General features: G+C 34.0%; 1 protein-coding gene across 1 annotated transcript in view; it reads left to right on the plus strand.

The window, feature by feature from the left end:
* The window catches only part of LOC115125028 (collagen alpha-1(XI) chain-like), a 255,449-nt gene that overhangs the window by 214,182 nt on the left and 19,521 nt on the right, over positions 1 to 21,746 (plus strand). The window contains 7 exon segments of the mRNA XM_065006101.1: positions 3,301 to 3,354; positions 3,784 to 3,837; positions 5,371 to 5,478; positions 9,226 to 9,333; positions 10,792 to 10,845; positions 10,975 to 11,028; positions 12,600 to 12,653. Of these exon segments, the coding sequence (XP_064862173.1) occupies positions 3,301 to 3,354; positions 3,784 to 3,837; positions 5,371 to 5,478; positions 9,226 to 9,333; positions 10,792 to 10,845; positions 10,975 to 11,028; positions 12,600 to 12,653 (486 nt within the window).

A 21,746-nucleotide genomic window follows, 5' to 3' on the forward strand; every position in this document is an offset into this window, starting at 1 on the left:
CATTGTCAGAATAACACTATCTCGACATTATCACAACAACATTGGCATCGCGTCATTATCGAAGCAGCATTATCGTATCGTTATCATTCAACATTTTGTTCGTAGTATTACCACGCAACGTAATCGTAACAAAAAAACAGTATCGCAACAACATTATCACAAAACATGATCATAACAGCATCATTATCACAACGGCATTATCATAAGAGCACCATTGTCGCAGCACCATTACCATAACAACAACATTATCACAAAAACATTATCATAACAACAACATTAGCACATCAACATTAGCACACTCTATTCACCAGCTTGGCCTTGTTCTTTATTTAATTCTTAAGGCATTGGTAATAATGGTATTCAAGTGACAGAGGCTTCAATCTTCACTGTGTTTATAAGGGCAGAGGTTTCAGTCTTCACTGTGTTTATAAGGGCAGAGGTTTCAGTCTTCACTGTGTTTATAAGGGCAGAGGTTTCAGTCTTCACTGTGTTTATAAGGACAGAGGTTTCAGTCTTCACTGTGTTTACAAGGGTCTTCACTGTGTTTATAAGGGCAGAGGTTTCAGTCTTCACTGTGTTTATAAGGGTCTTCACTGTGTTTATAAGGGCAGAGGTTTCAGTCTTCACTGTGTTTATAAGGGCAGAGGTTTCAGTCTTCACTGTGTTTATAAGGGTCTTCACTGTGTTTATAAGGGCAGAGGTTTCAGTCTTCACTGTGTTTATAAGGGCACAGGTTTCAGTCTTCACTGTGTTTATAAGGGCAGAGGTTTCAGTCTTCACTGTGTTTATAAGGGTAGAGGTTTCAGTCTTCACTGTGTTTATAAGGGATGAGTTTTCAGTCTTCACTGTGTTTATAAGGGCAGAGGTTTCAGTCTTCACTGTGTTCATAAGGGTCTTCACTGTGTTTATAGGGGCAGAGGTTTCCGTCTTCACTGTGTTTATAAGGGCAGAGGTTTCAGTCTTCACTGTGTTTATAAGGGCAGAGGTTTCAGTCTTCACTGTGTTTATAAGGTTAGAGGTTTCAGTCTTCACTGTGTTTATAAGGTTAGAGGTTTCAGTCTTCACTGTGTTTATAAGGTTAGAGGTTTCAGTCTTCACTGTGTTTATAAGGGCAGAGGTTTCAGTCTTCACTGTGTTTATACGGGCAGAGGTTTCAGTCTTCACTGTGTTTATAAGGGCAGAGGTTTCAGTCTTCACTGTGTTTATAAGGGCAGAGGTTTCAGTCTTCACTGTGTTTATAAGGACAGAGGTTTCAGTCTTCACTGTGTTTATAAGGACAGAGGTTTCAGTCTTCACTGTGTTTATAAGGGCAGAGGTTTCAGTCTTCACTGTGTTTATAAGGGCAGAGGTTTCAATCTTCACTGTGTTTATAAGGTTAGAGGTTTCAGTCTTCACTGTGTTTATAAGGGTCTTCACTGTGTTTATAAGGACAGAGGTTTCAGTCTTCACTGTGTTTATAAGGGTCTTCACTGTGTTTATAAGGGCAGAGGTTTCAGTCTTCACTGTGTTTATAAGGGTCTTCACTGTGTTTATAAGGGCAGAGGATTCAGTCTTCACTGTGTTTATAAGGGTCTTCACTGTGTTTATAAGGGCAGAGGTTTCAGTCTTCACTGTGTTTATAAGGTTAGAGGTTTCAGTCTTCACTGTGTTTATAAGGTTAGAGGTTTCAGTCTTCACTGTGTTTATAAGGGCAGAGGTTTCAGTCTTCACTGTGTTTATAAGGGCAGAGGTTTCAGTCTACACTGTGTTTATAAGGGCAGAGGTTTCAGTCTTCACTGTGTTTATAAGGGCAGAGGTAAATAAATTAGCTCTCTCCAATGACCAACTAAATGACCATATATTTTCTCATATAGTGTCACAATGGCTGAAACTAACCTATTACAACAGTATTATTACCCCCACATATCAATTACAGTACACCCTCTCTCCCACTTTCTCTCTCTCTCTCTCTCTCTCTCTCTCTCTCTCTCTCTCTCTCTCTCTCTCTCTCTCTCTCTCTCTCTCTCTCTCTCTCTCTCTCTCTCTCTCACTGTCTCTGTTTCTCTCTCTCTTTCTACCTTTCTCTGTCTCTCTCTCTCTGTCTCTCTCTCTGTGTATCTATCTGTCTCTGTTGCTCTCTCTCTCTCTCTCTCTCTCTCTTTCTCTCTCTCTCTCTCTCTCTCTCTCTCTCGCTCGCGCTCAGTCTCTGTTTCTCGCTCTCTTTCTATCTGTCTCTGTTGCTCTCTCTCTCTCTCTCTCTCTCTCTCTCGCTCTCTCTCTGTCTCTGTTTCTCTCTCTCTTTCTACCTCTCTCTGTCTCTCTCTCTCTGTCTCTCTCTGTCGCTCTCACTATCTCTCTCTCTCTCACTCTCTTTGCCTCTCTTTACAACACAAGAAAACAACTGATTGTCTTCAGCTAGCTTTAGTTTCTGTTTCCTGTGGATGTTGACAAATCACATCGCAACTTGTTATTTTAGATGGTGTGATTGCAGCCAGGCCTCCCGTAGACCACAATTACCTAGGTGTTCTTGCTGAATAATTATGTCTTTATTCTGCAAGAGTTTTGGGTTTGTTCATGTGTTCAATATTAATTCAACATACACACACACACACACACACACACACACACACACACACACACACACACACACACACACACACACACACACACACACACACACACACACACACACACACACACACACACACACACACACACACACACACACACACACACACACACACACACACACACACACACACACACACACACACACACACACACACACACACACACACACACACACACACAGTGTTATGCTGCAGAGTGATGCGTGAGGATCTCTGAACACTCAATTGTACAAAAGCCTGCATTTCTAACGAATATTTGAGTTAATTTCTGTTATGCTACCGTATCATAAATATGTATATTGTGTAATCAGTGTTATTGATGTTGTTAGGAAAGCTAGAACAAATAGTGTAATGAAATATCAAGAGCTGCCCGTTTCCATTTCAAATCGGTATCATCACTAGGCTACCCAGTGGCGGCAGGGTAGCCTAGTGGTTAGAGCGTTGGACTAGTAACCAGAAGGTTGCAAGTTCAAACCCCCGAGCTGACAAGGTACAAATCTGTCCTTCTGCCCCTGAACAGGAAGTTAACCCACTGTTCCTAGGCCGTCATTGAAAATAAGAGTTTGTTCTTAACTGACTTGCCTAGTTAAATAAAGGTAAATAAATTGCCGACCATGATACATTATTCAATGTGAGCCACGTCCTTGTTGTTGAGTATTAATAAAGAGGGTCTCTCCTTTTTTTCCCCCAGGGGCTGCCTGGTACATCAGGAGAGAAGGGAGAGAACGGGGACGTCGGCCCGATGGTAAGGCGGCCATTTTTGGGAATCACACCAGAGTACAAATGGCCAAGTAGACTCCAAGCTACTTGATTGGATCCAGCCTGTTGTGATGTCACGGTCTTAATGTTTATTGTTGATTGTTTACGTTGACATGGTGTTATTGTTGATGGTTTACGTTGACATGGTGTTATTGTTGATTGTTTGCATTGACATGGTGTTATTGTTGATTGTTTGCATTGACATGGTGTTATTGTTGATTGTTTACGTTGACATGGTGTTATTGTTGATTGTTTGCATTGACATGGTGTTATTGTTGATTGTTTACGTTGACATGGTGTTATTGTTGATTGTTTGCATTGACATGGTGTTATTGTTGATTGTTTACGTTGACATGGTGTTATTGTTGATTGTTTGCATTGACATGGTGTTATTGTTGATTGTTTACGTTGACAGGGTCCACCTGGTCCTCCAGGTCCCAGAGGTCCCCAGGGTTCTAGTGGAGCTGACGTAAGTGTCTGAATATTCAATATTATTATTATGAATAGTTTAACATTATACTAGAGTTTAACTGAATATTACTAGAGTATATATTATTATTATGAATAGTTTAACATTTCATTATACTAGAGTATATATTATTATTATTATGAATAGTTTAACATTTATTATGAATAGTTTAACATGTCATTATAGAGTATATATTATTATTATGAATAGTTTAACATGTCATTATACTATTATTATTATTATGAATAGTTTAACATGTCATTATACTATTATTATTATTATGAATAGTTTAACATGTCATTATACTAGAGTATATATTATTATTATTATGAATAGTTTAACATGTCATTATACTAGAGTATATATTATTATTATTAATAGTTTAACATGTCATTATACTAGAGTATATATTATTATTATGAATAGTTTAACATGTCATTATACTAGAGTATATATTATTATTATGTCATTATACTAGAGTATATATTATTATTATTATAATGAATAGTTTAACATGTCATTATACTAGAGTATATATTATTATTATAATGAATAGTTTAACATTATACTAGAGTATATATTATTATTATTATAATGAATAGTTTAACATTATACTAGAGTATATATTATTATTATTATAATGAATAGTTTAACGTGTCATTATACAAGAGTATATATTATTATTATAATGAATAGTTTATGATTATACTGAGTATTTTTTATTATTGATTTTAACATGTCATTATACTAGGTTGATTGAATGATTGATTATATTGGTTGAATAGTTTAACATGTTGTATTATAATTTATTAGTTTAACTAGAGTATATATTATTATTATTATAATGGATAGTTTAACATGTCATTATACTAGTTATTTATTATTGGTTGGTGGTTTAATTGGTTGGTTGGTTGATGTATTGATTGATTTGTTGATTGCTTGGCTGATTGATTGGTTGGTTGATTGGATGGTTGACTGGATGATTGATTGGTTGATTGATATGATGGTTGACTGGATGATTGATTGGATGGTTGACTGGATGATTGATTGGTTGGTTGATTGGATGGTTGACTGGATGATTGATTGGTTGATTGATATGATGGTTGACTGGATGATTGATTGGATGGTTGACTGGATGATTGATTGGTTGGTTGATTGGATGGTTGACTGGATGATTGATTGATTGGTTGGTTGATTGGATGGTTGATTGGATGGTTGACTGGATGATTGATTGGTTGGTTGATTGGATGGTTGACTGGATGATTGATTGATTGGTTGGTTGATTGGTTGGTTGATTGGATGGTTGACTGGATGATTGATTGATTGGTTGGTTGATTGGATGGTTGACTGGATGATTGATTGGATGGTTGATTGGTTGGTTGGTTGGTTGGTTGATTGGTTGGATGGTTGGTTGATTGGTTGGTTGATTGATTGGATGTTTAGTTGATTGATTGTTTGATTGGTTGATTGGTTGGATGATTGGTTGGATGGTTGGTTGATTGATCGATTGGTTGATTTGTATCCTATCCACAGGGTGCCCAAGGCCCTCCTGGTGGAGTGGGTTCTATGGGAGGTAATGGAGAAAAGGGAGAGAGCGGTGAAGCCGGCAACCCGGGACCATCTGGAGAGCCCGGTGGTGGAGTAAGTATCCCGTTTGATTCAAATACAGCACATCGACATGTTTTTCTCTTCAATAAATTATAATTAAAACAGATAAAACAGGGAAAAAAACACATTTCTTAGTGTATAGTATTTTCATTTATGTATAGCAGTGTGTGATTAGGTTACAAATCGAGGTTGTTCATGTTTCTTAATTGCAGCTGTAATTGAGCATTGTTTCTTTTATTTGTGACAGTCCCAGTAGAGAATCCTTTCTGATGAGTCACAGCTTAGGGGAAAGACAGGGCATTCTCTTCACACATGATCATTACCACAGTCATGGTTTAGACAACAACAGTGGGAAGTTAAGGTATAACTGATCTGGGACCAGGCTATGTACAGTTTTCCTGGCTACACAAACTCCTTACTCTGGCCATGCGACGGACGTTAGTTTCTTCTCTGCGATGAGTGTCTCCCCAACGATTGTCTAGAACGCAAACACATGATTGGTCCCAGAAACCGACGGGTTTGGACCAGAGCCAGAACACACGTGTGTAAAGCGACGTTTTGAAAAATGCATCTGTTGTCTTTTATACTCTGATTGGTTAGAGACGATCCAACCGCTGATGACTTTGTTTTGTACGACATCCCCTTCATTTTGACATCACCACAAACTGACTTCGATGATGTCAGTCTCAGACTGAAGTCTGTAGCGAACACAGATTGATTGATTGGTTAATTCAGTTTGAGTCGTCAGGCAGATGGACAGTGAATCCTATTAGCTGTTTTCACAAGGCTACATAACACCACAGCTTGGTCCGTACTGTAGTCAACTCTTCTAGCCTGGCTGGTCCTTACTGTAGTCAACTCTTCTAGTCTGGCTGGTCCTTACTGTAGTCAACTCTTCTAGTCTGGCTGGTCCTTACTGTAGTCAACTCTTCTAGTCTGGCTGGTCCTTACTGTAGTCAACTCTTCTAGTCTGGCTGGTCCTTACTGTAGTCAACTCTTCTAGTCTGGCTGGTCCTTACTGTAGTCAACTCTTCTAGCCTGGCTGGTCCTTACTGTAGTCAACTCTTCTAGTCTGGCTGGTCCTTACTGTAGTCAACTCTTCTAGTCTGGCTGGTCCTTACTGTAGTCAACTCTTCTAGTCTGGCTGGTCCTTACTGTAGTCAACTCTTCTAGTCTGGCTGGTCCTTACTGTAGTCAACTCTTCTAGTCTGGCTGGTCCTTACTGTAGTCAACTCTTCTAGTCTGGCTGGTCCTTACTGTAGTCAACTCTTCTAGCCTGGCTGGTCCTTACTGTAGTCAACTCTTCTAGTCTGGCTGGTCCTTACTGTAGTCAATTCTTCTAGTCTGGCTGGTCCTTACTGTAGTCAACTCTTCTAGTCTGGCTGGTCCTTACTGTAGTCAACTCTTCTAGCCTGGCTGTTCCTTACTGTAGTCAACTTCTAGCCTGGCTGGTCCTTACTGTAGTCAACTCTTCTAGTCTGGCTGGTCCTTACTGTAGTCAACTCTTCTAGCCTGGCTGGTCCTTACTGTAGTCAACTCTTCTAGTCTGGCTGGTCCTTACTGTAGTCAACTCTTCTAGCCTGGCTGGTCCTTACTGTAGTCAACTCTTCTAGTCTGGCTGGTCCTTACTGTAGTCAACTCTTCTAGCCTGGCTGGTCCTTACTGTAGTCAACTCTTCTAGTCTGGCTGGTCCTTACTGTAGTCAACTCTTCTAGTCTGGCTGGTCCTTACTGTAGTCAACTCTTCTAGTCTGGCTGGTCCTTACTGTAGTCAACTCTTCTAGCCTGGCTGTTCCTTACTGTAGTCAACTTCTAGCCTGGCTGGTCCTTACTGTAGTCAACTCTTCTAGTCTGGCTGGTCCTTACTGTAGTCAACTCTTCTAGCCTGGCTGGTCCTTACTGTAGTCAACTCTTCTAGTCTGGCTGGTCCTTACTGTAGTCAACTCTTCTAGCCTGGCTGGTCCTTACTGTAGTCAACTCTTCTAGTCTGGCTGGTCCTTACTGTAGTCAACTCTTCTAGCCTGGCTGGTCCTTACTGTAGTCAACTCTTCTAGTCTGGCTGGTCCCTTACTATACCAGGGTTTCCTCCATAGGAAATACTTGGGCCGGCTGCTTGATCAATCCATATTTTCGAATTGATCGTTGCCCAGCAGAGCATTTGGTTCAGAAAGAGAAGAAATTAGGATCAATATCATAAATTACAGTTATGCTTCCATCCAACCCCAGCCGCATTACATTCATATCAGAGCGTTGATCATTGATTGTTGGTTATGCTGTGGTTTGTGTCGTCCTGTCAGGTTTAATCAGTACAGAACACCAGTCCCTGATAGGACTCTCTGGCTTGTCACCCAAATGACACCCTTGTTCCCATTCATTTTGACCAGGGCCGTAGGGGACGTAGACCCCTTTCTCCTCCTCTACTCAGCGTCCGTCACAGCATATCGACATGGCTGTCTGCTCCTCTATCTGTTTACAGTGTCAGAATGAAACGGATAGTGTCAGGTATGGAGGGAACAGATAGGGACAGGTATGGAGGGAACAGATAGGGACAGGTATGGAGGGAACAGATAGGGACAGGTATGGAGGGAACAGATAGTGTCAGGTATGGAGGGAACAGATAGTGTCAGGTATGGAGGGAACAGATAGGGACAGGTATGGAGGGAACAGATAGGGACAGGTATGGAGGGAACAGATAGGGACAGGTATGGAGGGAACAGATAGGGACAGGTATGGAGGGAACAGATAGGGACAGGTATGGAGGGAACAGATAGGGACAGATATGGAGGGAACAGATAGGGACAGATATGGAGGGAACAGATAGGGACAGATATGGAGGGAACAGATAGCGACAGATATGGAGGGAACAGATAGGGACAGGTATGGAGGGAACAGATAGGGACAGGTATGGAGGGAACAGATAGGGACAGGTATGGAGGGAACAGATAGGGACAGGTATGGAGGGAACAGATAGGGACAGGTATGGAGGGAACAGATAGGGACAGGTATGGAGGGAACAGATAGGGACAGGTATGGAGGGAACAGATAGGGACAGAGGGAACAGATATGGGAGGGAACAGATATGGACAGATATGGAGGGAACAGATAGGGACAGATATGGAGGGAACAGATAGGGACAGATATGGAGGGAACAGATAGGGACAGATATGGAGGGAACAGATAGGGACAGATATGGAGGGAACAGATAGGGACAGATATGGAGGGAACAGATAGGGACAGGTATGGAGGGAACAGATAGTGACAGGTGTGGAGGGAACAGATAGGGACAGATATGGAGGGAACAGATAGGGACAGGTATGGAGGGAACAGACAGGGACAGACAGGGACAGACAGGGACAGATAGGGACAGGTATGGAGGGAACAGACAGGGACAGACAGGGACAGATAGGGACAGGTATGGAGGGAACAGACCGGGACAGACAGGGACAGGTAGGGAGGTAACAGACAGGGGACAGATTAAACTTTACCGGTGTGACACCCACTGATCCTCAGTGTGATAACAGTTGTGACATTTCTCTCTCTCCAGGGCCCAAGAGGAGAGACAGAGGAGAAGGGATAGATAGTTCTGATATCAATGTGATAACCATGCTGATATCTCTCTCCAGGGCCCAAGAGGAGAGACAGAGGAGAAGGGAGAGATAGTTCTGATATCAATATGATAACCATGCTGATATCTCTCTCCAGGGCCCAAGAGGAGAGACAGGGGAGAAGGGAGAGATAGTTCTGATATCAATGTGATAACCATGCTGATATCTCTCTCCAGGGCCCCAGAGGAGAGACAGGGGAGAAGGGAGAGTCAGGACCACCTGGAGCTGCCGGACCTGCAGGGGCCCGTGGACCTGGAGGAGACGACGGCCCCAAAGGCAACCCAGTAAGTCACATCAGGCCCTATATTCAAAGTACCTACTTACTTACTGACTTTATTGTCCCCATGAGGAAATGTTGTTGCAGTGTCATGTACACATTTAAAGTGCCGTTTAAATACAAAACAAGATTGACAATACAACTTTCATAACAGTTACGCACCAATAAAAATAAATAATAGTAAGAAATAAGAAATAAAACATGAAATAAAAAAGAAGACTAGCCTGCTGGCCTTACGGAGTCAATGGGAACATTCCGGAGTCAATGGGAACATTCCAGAGTCAATGGGAACATTCCGGAGTCAATGGGAACATTCCGGAGTCAATGGGAACATTCCCCGAGCTATTCAGGAGGGATATCACACCTGGCACAAGTGATTGTCTCGTTAGTGACAGGTACTTTGACAGCATAAACATAAACAATGTTTACAATAACATAAACCAATAGTATTTTTTTCTTCTGTTTTGTGGATTTATAACCGATACTGTAAATCATAGAGTCACTCATGTTATGATTCTGATCCCGGTGTCTGTTTCCAGCGTGAGTATGTGAGGAGTTGAGGGGTCGGAAATCCTACTCAACGCTCATGGACCGTTCCGGCGCTCCACTAAAACAACTGCTCCCAAAATATTTCTTATAATAACAGAAAAACACTCACAGGGTGAAATAAATGCTGCTCCAAAATTCGCTCCGTTGAAAATAATTTTAAAATCACCATTTAATCCGACTCTCATCTATTTTTTGTGATTTCCTGGACCTACCATTTTCAAATAGTCGACATGTCATTTTAAACAGCATAAAAACAGTAAAAAGGTCAGGAGCCAGACAGGGAGCCTAAAAAGGAACGAAAATTAATTATTTATGCTATATTATTTCTATTATTTCAAGGCTATAGCCTACAAATAAATAAATTTGGGAGTGTGACAGAACAGGCTGGTTGGGACATAAAGCACTCAACATTTAAATCATATTTCATTTTATTAAATCATTATAGTAAATAAATTGTGCAAATAGACTGTGACTTAGAATTAAATACATCATTAAAACAGTAAAATGCCTTATTAGGTTCAGTCTACAGCCTTTGAATTCCATTTTTAGAAACAGGAGTTTGTCCAGTCTGTGTCTTCAGGTTCGTGTGACAGTGCCTGGAGAGCCGGCTAGCAGAATATCCTGTCCTCACAGAATATCCTGTCCTCACTCTCTCTCTCTCTCTCTCTCTCTCTCTCTCTCTCTCCCCTCTCTCCCTCTCTCTTTCTCTCCCTATCCCTCTCCCTCCCCCCTCTCTCTCTCTCTCTCTCTCTCTCTCTCTCTCTCTCCCTCTGTCTCTTTCTCTCCCTCTCCCTCTCTCTCTCTCCCTCTCTCCCTCTGTCTCTTTCTCCCCCCCCCCTTCTCTCTCTCTCTCTCCCTCTGTCTCTCCCTATCCCTCTCCCTCTCCCTCTCTCTCTCTCTCTCTCTCTCTCTATAGGGACCCGTTGGCTTCCCTGGAGACCCTGGTCCCCCTGGAGAGCCTGGAGTTGGTGTAAGTACTACAGTTAGATGTAATGAATTGAAGTGTAACAGTAGATTCTGATCGATGCTACTAAAACGATGAGATCTCGCTGTTATATCAACTTAGAAAGTGACTTGTCTTTTTGTTGTATCTCCTCAGGGATTGGATGGCTTGGCTGGAGACAAGGGAGATGACGGAGACGGTGGTCAGCCAGTAAGTGGTGATTTATTTCACCAGGAAAAGACCCTTGAGGCAATAGGATGATGTGACGTTGTTGTTAGTGAGGAGAAGAAAAAAATAAGTAGGGAGTAGTTTTGTACACAAATATATAAAGATATATACAACATTATGTGGACACCTCTTTAAAGGAGTGGATTCGGCTATTTCAGCCACACCCATTGCTGACGGGTGTATAAAATTGAGCGCACAGCCATGCGATCTCCATAGACAAACAATGGCAGTAGAATGGCCTCACTGAAGAGTTCAAGTCAATTTGTCAAATGTCTTAGTTCCAGTGCAGGGACAATCTTTACGCTACAGAATACAATGACATTCTAGACGATTCTGTGCTTCCAACTTTGTGGCAACAGTTTGGGGAAGGCCCTTTCCTGTTTCAGAATGACAACGCCTCTGTGCACATCGCGAGGTCCATATAGAAATGGTTTGTCGAGATGGGTGTGGAAGAACTTGACTGGCTTGCACAGAGCCCTGACCTCAACCCCATCGAACACCATTGAGATGAATTAGAACACCGACTGCGAGCCAGGCCCATCTATATACGTAGCTATTTATTTACCAAGCTAAAAACACGGAACCTAACGCTAGCTAGCTAGCTAGCTGCTGGGAGGACGTTGTCATTGGACGAGTGACTGACTTGTTTCCTACCCATATCGTTTTTCTGTGGCTACAGCTAGAGATGCAGGTGTCATTTGGTTGGCTGGAGAGGAATGTGAATCACTTTGCTAGCTAGCTATGCTGAACTTGAACGACTGTTAACCACAGTGAGTATAGCTCTCAGTCGTCAATCAAATGTATTTGGCATCGATCAAACGGGCGGGCAGGTAGTTCTCCATCAGGTGTAAAATCGGCGGTTAGTTGCGGGAAAGGCGAGCAGGTTACAGTACTAATCCCCATTGTTTATCCGTGCAGTTTTGACAAGTTTGAGAGGGTTTAATTACTGTACTGTTCCCTCGTTAGATTTGAGCTCATCTTTCTTTGGCTAGCATTAGTTGTTGATCTTGTTGTTGGGGGTAAAATGTCAGCCACTCACCCACTCGTCCAATGACAACACCCTTCCAGCAGCTAGCTAGCTGCCGTTAGGGTCCCGTGTGGTGCAGCGGTCTAAGGCACTGAATCTCAGTGCAAGCAGGCAAATGTAAGAGGACTCCCGTGGTATTTACATATTTGTAGAAATCCATTCAAGTGGCCTTTGTTAAATGCTTTCTAATGATTTAATGTCGTGCTGTTGCTACTGCCTGTAAACACACCATCCAGTTCAAAGTGAATGATGGCAGGCTTGTGTGGCAAATAGCTTATTTCTTGTTGTAGATGATGATGTTGTTGTTTAGGATGATGATGATGTTGTTGTTGTTGAGGATGATGTTGATGTTGTTTAGGATGATGATGATGTTGTTGTGGTTGTTGAGGATGATGATGATGATGTTGCTGTTGCTGTTGTTGTTGCTGTATTGTGAATCTGGTACCTGTTGTAACTGGTCAGGGGGGTGTTGTTGTTGTTGTATTGTGAATCTGGTACCTGTTGTAACTGGTCTTTTGTGTTTCAGGGTCCATCTGGTCCTTCTGGAGAAGCTGGACCTCCAGGACCACCCGGCAAGAGGGTAAGTGTCTGCCAAGAAAACTTTGTTATCCCGCAAAGGTATTCGCTAACAGAGCTAACACATGTTCCAGGTTTCAGGCAAGGTTACTCGTCATTATCCAAAATTGTAGATATTTCTGAATTTAAATACTAGCTACAATGCACTACAATATATATCTGATTTGCCTTGGTTGAGCAGCAACTCTCCACACAAGCCAATATTTAGAGACGGTTTTGTACTAGATGAGTTTTATAATATTCAGAGACAGTTTTGTACTAGATGAGTTTTGTAATATTCAGAGACCGTTTTGTACTAGATGAGTTTTATAATATTCAGAGAAAGTTTTGTACTAGGTGAGTTTTGTAATATTCAGAGACCGTTTTGTACTAGATGAGTTTTATAATATTCAGAGACGGTTTTGTACTAGATGAGTTTTGTAATATTCAGAGACAGTTTTGTACTAGATGAGTTTTGTAATATTCAGAGACAGTTTTGTACTAGGTGAGTTTTGTAATATTCAGAGACGGTTTTGTACTAGATGAGTTTTATAATATTCAGAGAGAGTTTTGTACTAGGTGAGTTTTGTAATATTCAGAGACGGTTTTGTACTAGATGAGTTTTGTAATATTCAGAGACAGTTTTGTACTAGATGAGTTTTGTACTAGATGAGTTTTGTAATATTCAGAGACGGTTTTGTACTAGATGAGTTTTGTACTAGATGAGTTTTGTACTAGAAGTTTTGTACTAGATGAGTTTTGTACTAGATGAGTTTTATAATGGAATATCAACCCGTTTTAGTTTGTCTGACAGTGATGCGAGAGCAGTGAGATAAACACTCAAGTCCAGGATATCAAGATGTCATTTCTACCTCTGGCACTTCCTGCTGATCGTGTCACACAACCGGCCTCGATGTCCACATGAGATTACCCACGTCCTAAATTGCAAAACTCATCCCTCTGGTGGAAAAGTGGTGCACTCTTTAATAAGGGATCGGGTGCTATTTGGGAAACAGCCCTCCAGTATGTTTTCTTACCACTTTTACAACCTGGTCCAATTAAAGCCAATCACTTTTAATGGAGAGCAATAAAGTGCAATAAAATGCTACACCAATACTGTAAAATAATGAAGGGTTGGCACTGTATGGTGACAAGAACAAGGGGTTTGTCCCAAATGGAAACCCATTCCTTTTGTAGTGCACAATTTTTTTGACCAGGAAACCATAGAGCACTAGTCCAATGTAGTGCACTACTTTTTTGGCCAGGAAACCATAGAGCTCTAGTCCAATGTAGTGCACTACTTTTGGACCAGGAAACCATAGAGCTCTAGTCCAATGTAGTGCACTACTTTTTTGGCCAGAAAACCATAGAGCTCTAGTCCAATGTAGTGCACTACTTTTTTGACCAGTAAACCATAGAGCTATAGTCCAAAGTAGTGCACTACTTTTTTGGCCAGGAAACCATAGAGTTCTAGTCCAACGTAGTGCACTACTTTTTTGGCCAGGAAACCATAGAGCTCTAGTCCAATGTAGTGCACTACTTTTTCGAACATGAAACCATAGAGCTCTAGTCCAATGTAGTGCACTACTTTTTTGACCAGGAAACCATAGAGCTCTAGTCCAATGTAGTGCACTACTTTTTCGAACACGAAACCATAGAGCTCTAGTCCAATGTAGTGCACTACTTTTTCAACCAGGAAACAATAGAGCTCTAGTCCAATGTAGTGCACTACTTTTTTGACCAGGAAACCATAGAGCTCTAGTCCAGTGTAGTGCACTACTTTTTTGACCAGGAAACCATAGAGCTCTAGTATAGTATAGTAGTATAGTCATAATATAGTCATATAGGTATTAATATAGTCATATAGGTATTAATATAGTCATATAGGTATTAATATAGTCATAATATAGTATTAATATAGTCATAATATAGTATTAATATAGTCATATAGGTATTAATATAGTCATAATATAGTATTAATATAGTCATAAAGGTATTAATATAGTCATATAGTATTAATATAGTCATCATATAGGTATTAATATAGTATTAATATAGTATTAATATAGTCATATAGGTATTAATATAGTCATAATATAGTATTAATATAGTATTAATATAGTATTAATATAGTATTAATATAGTATTAATATAGTCATAATATAGTATTAATATAGTATTAATATAGTATTAATATAGTCATATAGGTATTAATATAGTCATAATATAGTATTAATATAGTCATATAGGTATTAATATAGTCATATAGGTATTAATATAGTCATATAGTATTAATATAGTCATCATATAGGTATTAATATAGTATTAATATAGTATTAATATAGTCATAATATAGTCATAATATAGTCATATAGGTATTAATATAGTCATATAGGTATTAATATAGTCATATAGGTATTAATATAGTCATATAGGTATTAATATAGTCATATAGGTATTAATATAGTCATATAGGTAGTCATATAGGTATTAATATAGTCATATAGGTATTAATATAGTCATAATATAGTCATATAGGTATTAATATAGTCATATAGGTATTAATATAGTCATGTAGGTATTAATATAGTCATATAGGTATTAATATAGTCATATAGGTATTAATATAGTAATATAGGTATTAATATAGTCATAATATAGTATTAATATAGTCATAAAGGTATTAATATAGTCATATAGGTATTAATATAGTCATATAGTATTAATATAGTCATATAGTATTAATATAGTCATATAGGTATTAATATAGTCATATAGGTATTAATATAGTCATAATATAGTATTAATATAGTCATAATATAGTCATATAGGTATTAATATAGTCATAATATAGTCATATAGGTATTAATATAGTCATATAGGTATTAATATAGTCATATAGGTATTAATATAGTCATATAGGTATTAATATAGTCATAATATAGTCATATAGTATTAATATAGTCATAATATAGTCATATAGGTATTAATATAGTCATATAGGTATTAATATAGTCATAATATAGTCATATAGGTATTAATATAGTCATAATATAGTATTAATATAGTCATATAGGTATTAATATAGTCATAATATAGTCATAAAGGTATTAATATAGTCATATAGGTATTAATATAGTCATAATATAGTCATATAGGTATTAATATAGTCATATAGGTATTAATATAGTCATAATATAGTATTAATATAGTCATATAGGTATTAATATAGTCATAATATAGTCATATAGGTATTAATATAGTCATATAGGTATTAATATAGTCATAATATAGTCATATAGGTATTAATATAGTCATATAGGTATTAATATAGTCATATAGGTATTAATATAGTCATATAGTATTGATATAGTCATATAGGTATTAATATAGTCATATAGTATTAATATAGTCATATAGTATTAATATAGTCATATAGGTATTAATATAGTCATAATATAGTCATATAGGTATTAATATAGTCATATAGGTATTAATATAGTCATAATATAGTATTACTATAGTCATATAGGTATTAATATAGTCATATAGTATTAATATAGTCATATAGTATTAATATAGTCATATAGGTATTAATATAGTCATATAGTATTAATATAGTCATATAGTATTAATATAGTCATATAGTATTAATATAGTCATATAGGTATTAATATAGTCATAATATAGTATTACTATAGTCATATAGGTATTAATATAGTCATATAGTATTAATATAGTCATATAGTATTAATATAGTCATATAGGTATTAATATAGTCATATAGTATTAATATAGTCATATAGTATTAATATAGTCATATAGTATTAATATAGTCATATAGGTATTAATATAGTCATAATATAGTATTACTATAGTCATATAGGTATTAATATAGTCATATAGTATTAATATAGTCATATAGTATTAATATAGTCATATAGGTATTAATATAGTCATATAGTATTAATATAGTCATATAGGTATTAATATAGTCATATAGGTATTAATATAGTCATATAGTATTAATATAGTCATATAGTATTAATATAGTCATATAGTATTAATATAGTCATAATATAGTCATATAGTATTAATATAGTCATATAGTATTAATATAGTCATATAGTATTAATATAGTCATATAGGTATTAATATAGTCATATAGTATTAATATAGTCATATAGTATTAATATAGTCATATAGTATTAATATAGTCATAATATAGTCATATAGTATTAATATAGTCATATAGTATTAATATAGTCATATAGTATTAATATAGTCATATAGGTATTAATATAGTCATAATATAGTATTAATATAGTCATAATATAGTATTAATATAGTCATATAGGTATTAATATAGTCATATAGTATTAATATAGTCATAATATAGTATTAATATAGTCATATAGGTATTAATATAGTCATAATATAGTCATATAGGTATTAATATAGTCATGTAGTATTAATATAGTCATATAGTATTAATATAGTCATGTAGTATTAATATAGTCATATAGGTATTAATATAGTCATAATATAGTATTACTATAGTCATAATATAGTCATATAGGTATTAATATAGTCATAATATAGTCATATAGTATTAATATAGTCATATAGGTATTAATATAGTCATAATATAGTATTAATATAGTCATATAGTATTAATATAGTCATAATATAGTATTAATATAGTCATATAGGTATTAATATAGTCATATAGGTATTAATATAGTCATATAGGTATTAATATAGTCATATAGGTATTAATATAGTCATAATATAGTATTAATATAGTCATATAGTATTAATATAGTCATATAGTATTAATATAGTCATATAGTATTAATATAGTCATATACTATATTAAATATAGTCATATAGTATTAATATAGTCATATAGGTATTAATATAGTCATATAGTATTAATATAGTCATATAGTATTAATATAGTCATATAGGTATTAATATAGTCATATAGTATTAATATAGTCATATAGGTATTAATATAGTCATATAGTATTAATATAGTCATATAGTATTAATATAGTCATATAGTATTAATATAGTCATATAGGTATTAATATAGTCATAATATAGTATTAATATAGTCATATAGGTATTAATATAGTCATATAGGTATTAATATAGTCATATAGGTATTAATATAGTCATATAGGTATTAATATAGTCATATAGGTATTAATATAGTCATAATATAGTCATATAGGTATTAATATAGTCATAATATAGTCATATAGGTATTAATATAGTCATAATATAGTATTAATATAGTCATATAGGTATTAATATAGTCATATAGTATTAATATAGTCATATAGGTATTAATATAGTCATATAGGTATTAATATAGTCATAATATAGTATTAATATAGTCATAATATAGTATTAATATACATTTACATCATTTACATTTAAGTCATTTAGCAGACGCTCTTATCCAGAGCGACTTACAAATTGGTGCGTTCACCTTATGACATCCAGTGGAACAGCCACTTTACAATATTGCATCTAAATCTTTTAAGGGGGGTGAGAAGGATTACTTTATCCTATCCTAGGTATTCCTTAAAGAGGTGGGTCATGTAGGTATTAATATAGTCATAATATAGTATTAATTTAGTCATAATATAGTCATATAGGTATTAATATAGTCATATAGGTATTAATATAGTCATATAGGTATTAATATAGTCATAATATAGTCATATAGGTATTAATATAGTCATATAGGTATTAATATAGTCATAATATAGTATTAATATAGTCATATAGGTATTAATATAGTCATATAGGTATTAATATAGTCATATAGGTATTAATATAGTCATAATATAGTCATATAGGTATTAATATAGTCATAATATAGTATTAATATAGTCATATAGGTATTAATATAGTCATAATATAGTATTAATATAGTCATATAGGTATTAATATAGTCATATAGGTATTAATATAGTCATAATATAGTATTAATATAGTCATATAGGTATTAATATAGTCATATAGGTATTAATATAGTCATATAGGTATTAATATAGTCATAATATAGTATTAATATAGTCATATAGTATTAATATAGTCATATAGTATTAATATAGTCATATAGTATTAATATAGTCATATAGTATTAATATAGTCATATAGGTATTAATATAGTCATATAGTATTAATATAGTCATATAGTATTAATATAGTCATATAGGTATTAATATAGTCATAATATAGTATTAATATAGTCATAATATAGTATTAATATAGTCATAATATAGTCATATAGGTATTAATATAGTCATATAGGTATTAATATAGTCATATAGGTATTAATATAGTCATATAGGTATTAATATAGTCATATAGTATTAATATAGTCATATAGTATTAATATAGTCATATAGGTATTAATATAGTCATAATATAGTCATATAGGTATTAATATAGTCATATAGGTATTAATATAGTGATAATATAGTATTACTATAGTCATATAGGTATTAATATAGTCATATAGTATTAATATAGTCATATAGTATTAATATAGTCATATAGGTATTAATATAGTCATATAGTATTAATATAGTCATATAGTATTAATATAGTCATATAGGTATTAATATAGTCATATAGGTATTAATATAGTCATAATATAGTATTAATATAGTCATATAGGTATTAATATAGTCATAATATAGTCATATAGGTATTAATATAGTCATGTAGTATTAATATAGTCATAATATAGTATTAATATAGTCATAATATAGTATTAATATAGTCATATAGGTATTAATATAGTCATATAGTATTAATATAGTCATAATATAGTATTAATATAGTCATATAGGTATTAATATAGTCATAATATAGTCATATAGGTATTAATATAGTCATGTAGTATTAATATAGTCATATAGTATTAATATAGTCATGTAGTATTAATATAGTCATATAGGTATTAATATAGTCATAATATAGTATTACTATAGTCATAATATAGTCATATAGGTATTAATATAGTCATAATATAGTCATATAGTATTAATATAGTCATATAGGTATTAATATAGTCATAATATAGTATTAATATAGTCATATAGTATTAATATAGTCATAATATAGTATTAATATAGTCATATAGGTATTAATATAGTCATATAGGTATTAATATAGTCATATAGGTATTACTATAGTCATATAGTATTAATATAGTCATAATATAGTATTAATATAGTCATATAGGTATTAATATAGTCATATAGTATTAATATAGTCATATAGTATTAATATAGTCATATAGGTATTAATATAGTCATATAGTATTAATATAGTCATATAGTATTAATATAGTCATATAGTATTAATATAGTCATATAGTATTAATATAGTCATATAGTATTAATATAGTCATATAGGTATTAATATAGTCATATAGGTATTAATATAGTCATATAGGTATTAATATAGTCATAATATAGTATTAATATAGTCATAATATAGTCATATAGGTATTAATATAGTCATATAGGTATTAATATAGTCATATAGGTATTAATATAGTCATAATATAGTCATATAGGTATTAATATAGTCATAATATAGTCATATAGGTATTAATATAGTCATAATATAGTATTAATATAGTCATATAGGTATTAATATAGTCATATAGGTATTAATATAGTCATAATATAGTATTAATATAGTCATAATATAGTATTAATATACATTTACATCATTTACATTTAAGTCATTTAGCAGACGCTCTTATCCAGAGCGACTTACAAATTGGTGCGTTCACCTTATGACATCCAGTGGAACAGCCACTTTACAATAGCGCATCTAAATCTTTTAAGGGGGGGTGAGAAGGATTACTTTATCCTATCCTAGGTATTCCTTAAAGAGGTGGGTCATGTAGGTATTAATATAGTCATAATATAGTATTAATTTAGTCATAATATAGTCATATAGGTATTAATATAGTCATATAGGTATTAATATAGTCATAATTTAGTCATATAGGTATTAATATAGTCATAATATAGTATTAATATAGTCATAATATAGTCATATAGGTATTAATATAGTCATATAGGTATTAATATAGTCATAATTTAGTCATATAGGTATTAATATAGTCATATAGGTATTAATATAGTCATAATATAGTCATATAGGTATTAATATAGTCATATAGGTATTAATATAGTCATATAGTATTAATATAGTCATATAGGTATTAATATAGTCATATAGGTATTAATATAGTCATAATATAGTCATATAGGTATTAATATAGTCATATAGGTATTAATATAGTCATATAGGTATTAATATAGTCATATAGGTATTAATATAGTCATATAGGTATTAATATTGTCATATAGGTATTAATATAGTCATATAGGTATTAATATAGTCATATAGGTATTAATATAGTCATATAGGTATTAATATAGTCATATAGGTATTAATATAGTCATATAGGTATTAATATAGTCATAATATAGTCATATAGGTATTAATATAGTCATATAGGTATTAATATAGTCATATAGTATTAATATAGTCATATAGGTATTAATATAGTCATAATATAGTCATATAGGTATTAATATAGTCATAATATAGTATTAATATAGTCATATAGTATTAATATAGTCATAATATAGTATTAATTTAGTCATATAGGTATTAATATAGTCATATAGGTATTAATATAGTCATATAGTATTAATATAGTCATATAGGTATTAATATAGTCATATAGGTATTAATATAGTCATATAGTATTAATATAGTCATATAGGTATTAATATAGTCATATAGGTATTAATATAGTCATAATATAGTATTAATATAGTCATATAGGTATTAATATAGTCATAATATAGTCATATAGGTATTAATATAGTCATATAGGTATTAATATAGTCATATAGGTATTAATATAGTCATATAGGTATTAATATAGTCATAATATAGTCATATAGGTATTAATATAGTCATAATATAGTATTAATATAGTCATATAGGTATTAATATAGTCATAATTTAGTCATATAGGTATTAATATAGTCATATAGGTATT

The sequence above is a fragment of the Oncorhynchus nerka genome, linkage group LG20 (genome assembly GCF_034236695.1).
Source record: "Oncorhynchus nerka isolate Pitt River linkage group LG20, Oner_Uvic_2.0, whole genome shotgun sequence".
In the NCBI taxonomy this organism is placed as follows: Eukaryota; Metazoa; Chordata; class Actinopteri; order Salmoniformes; family Salmonidae; genus Oncorhynchus; species Oncorhynchus nerka.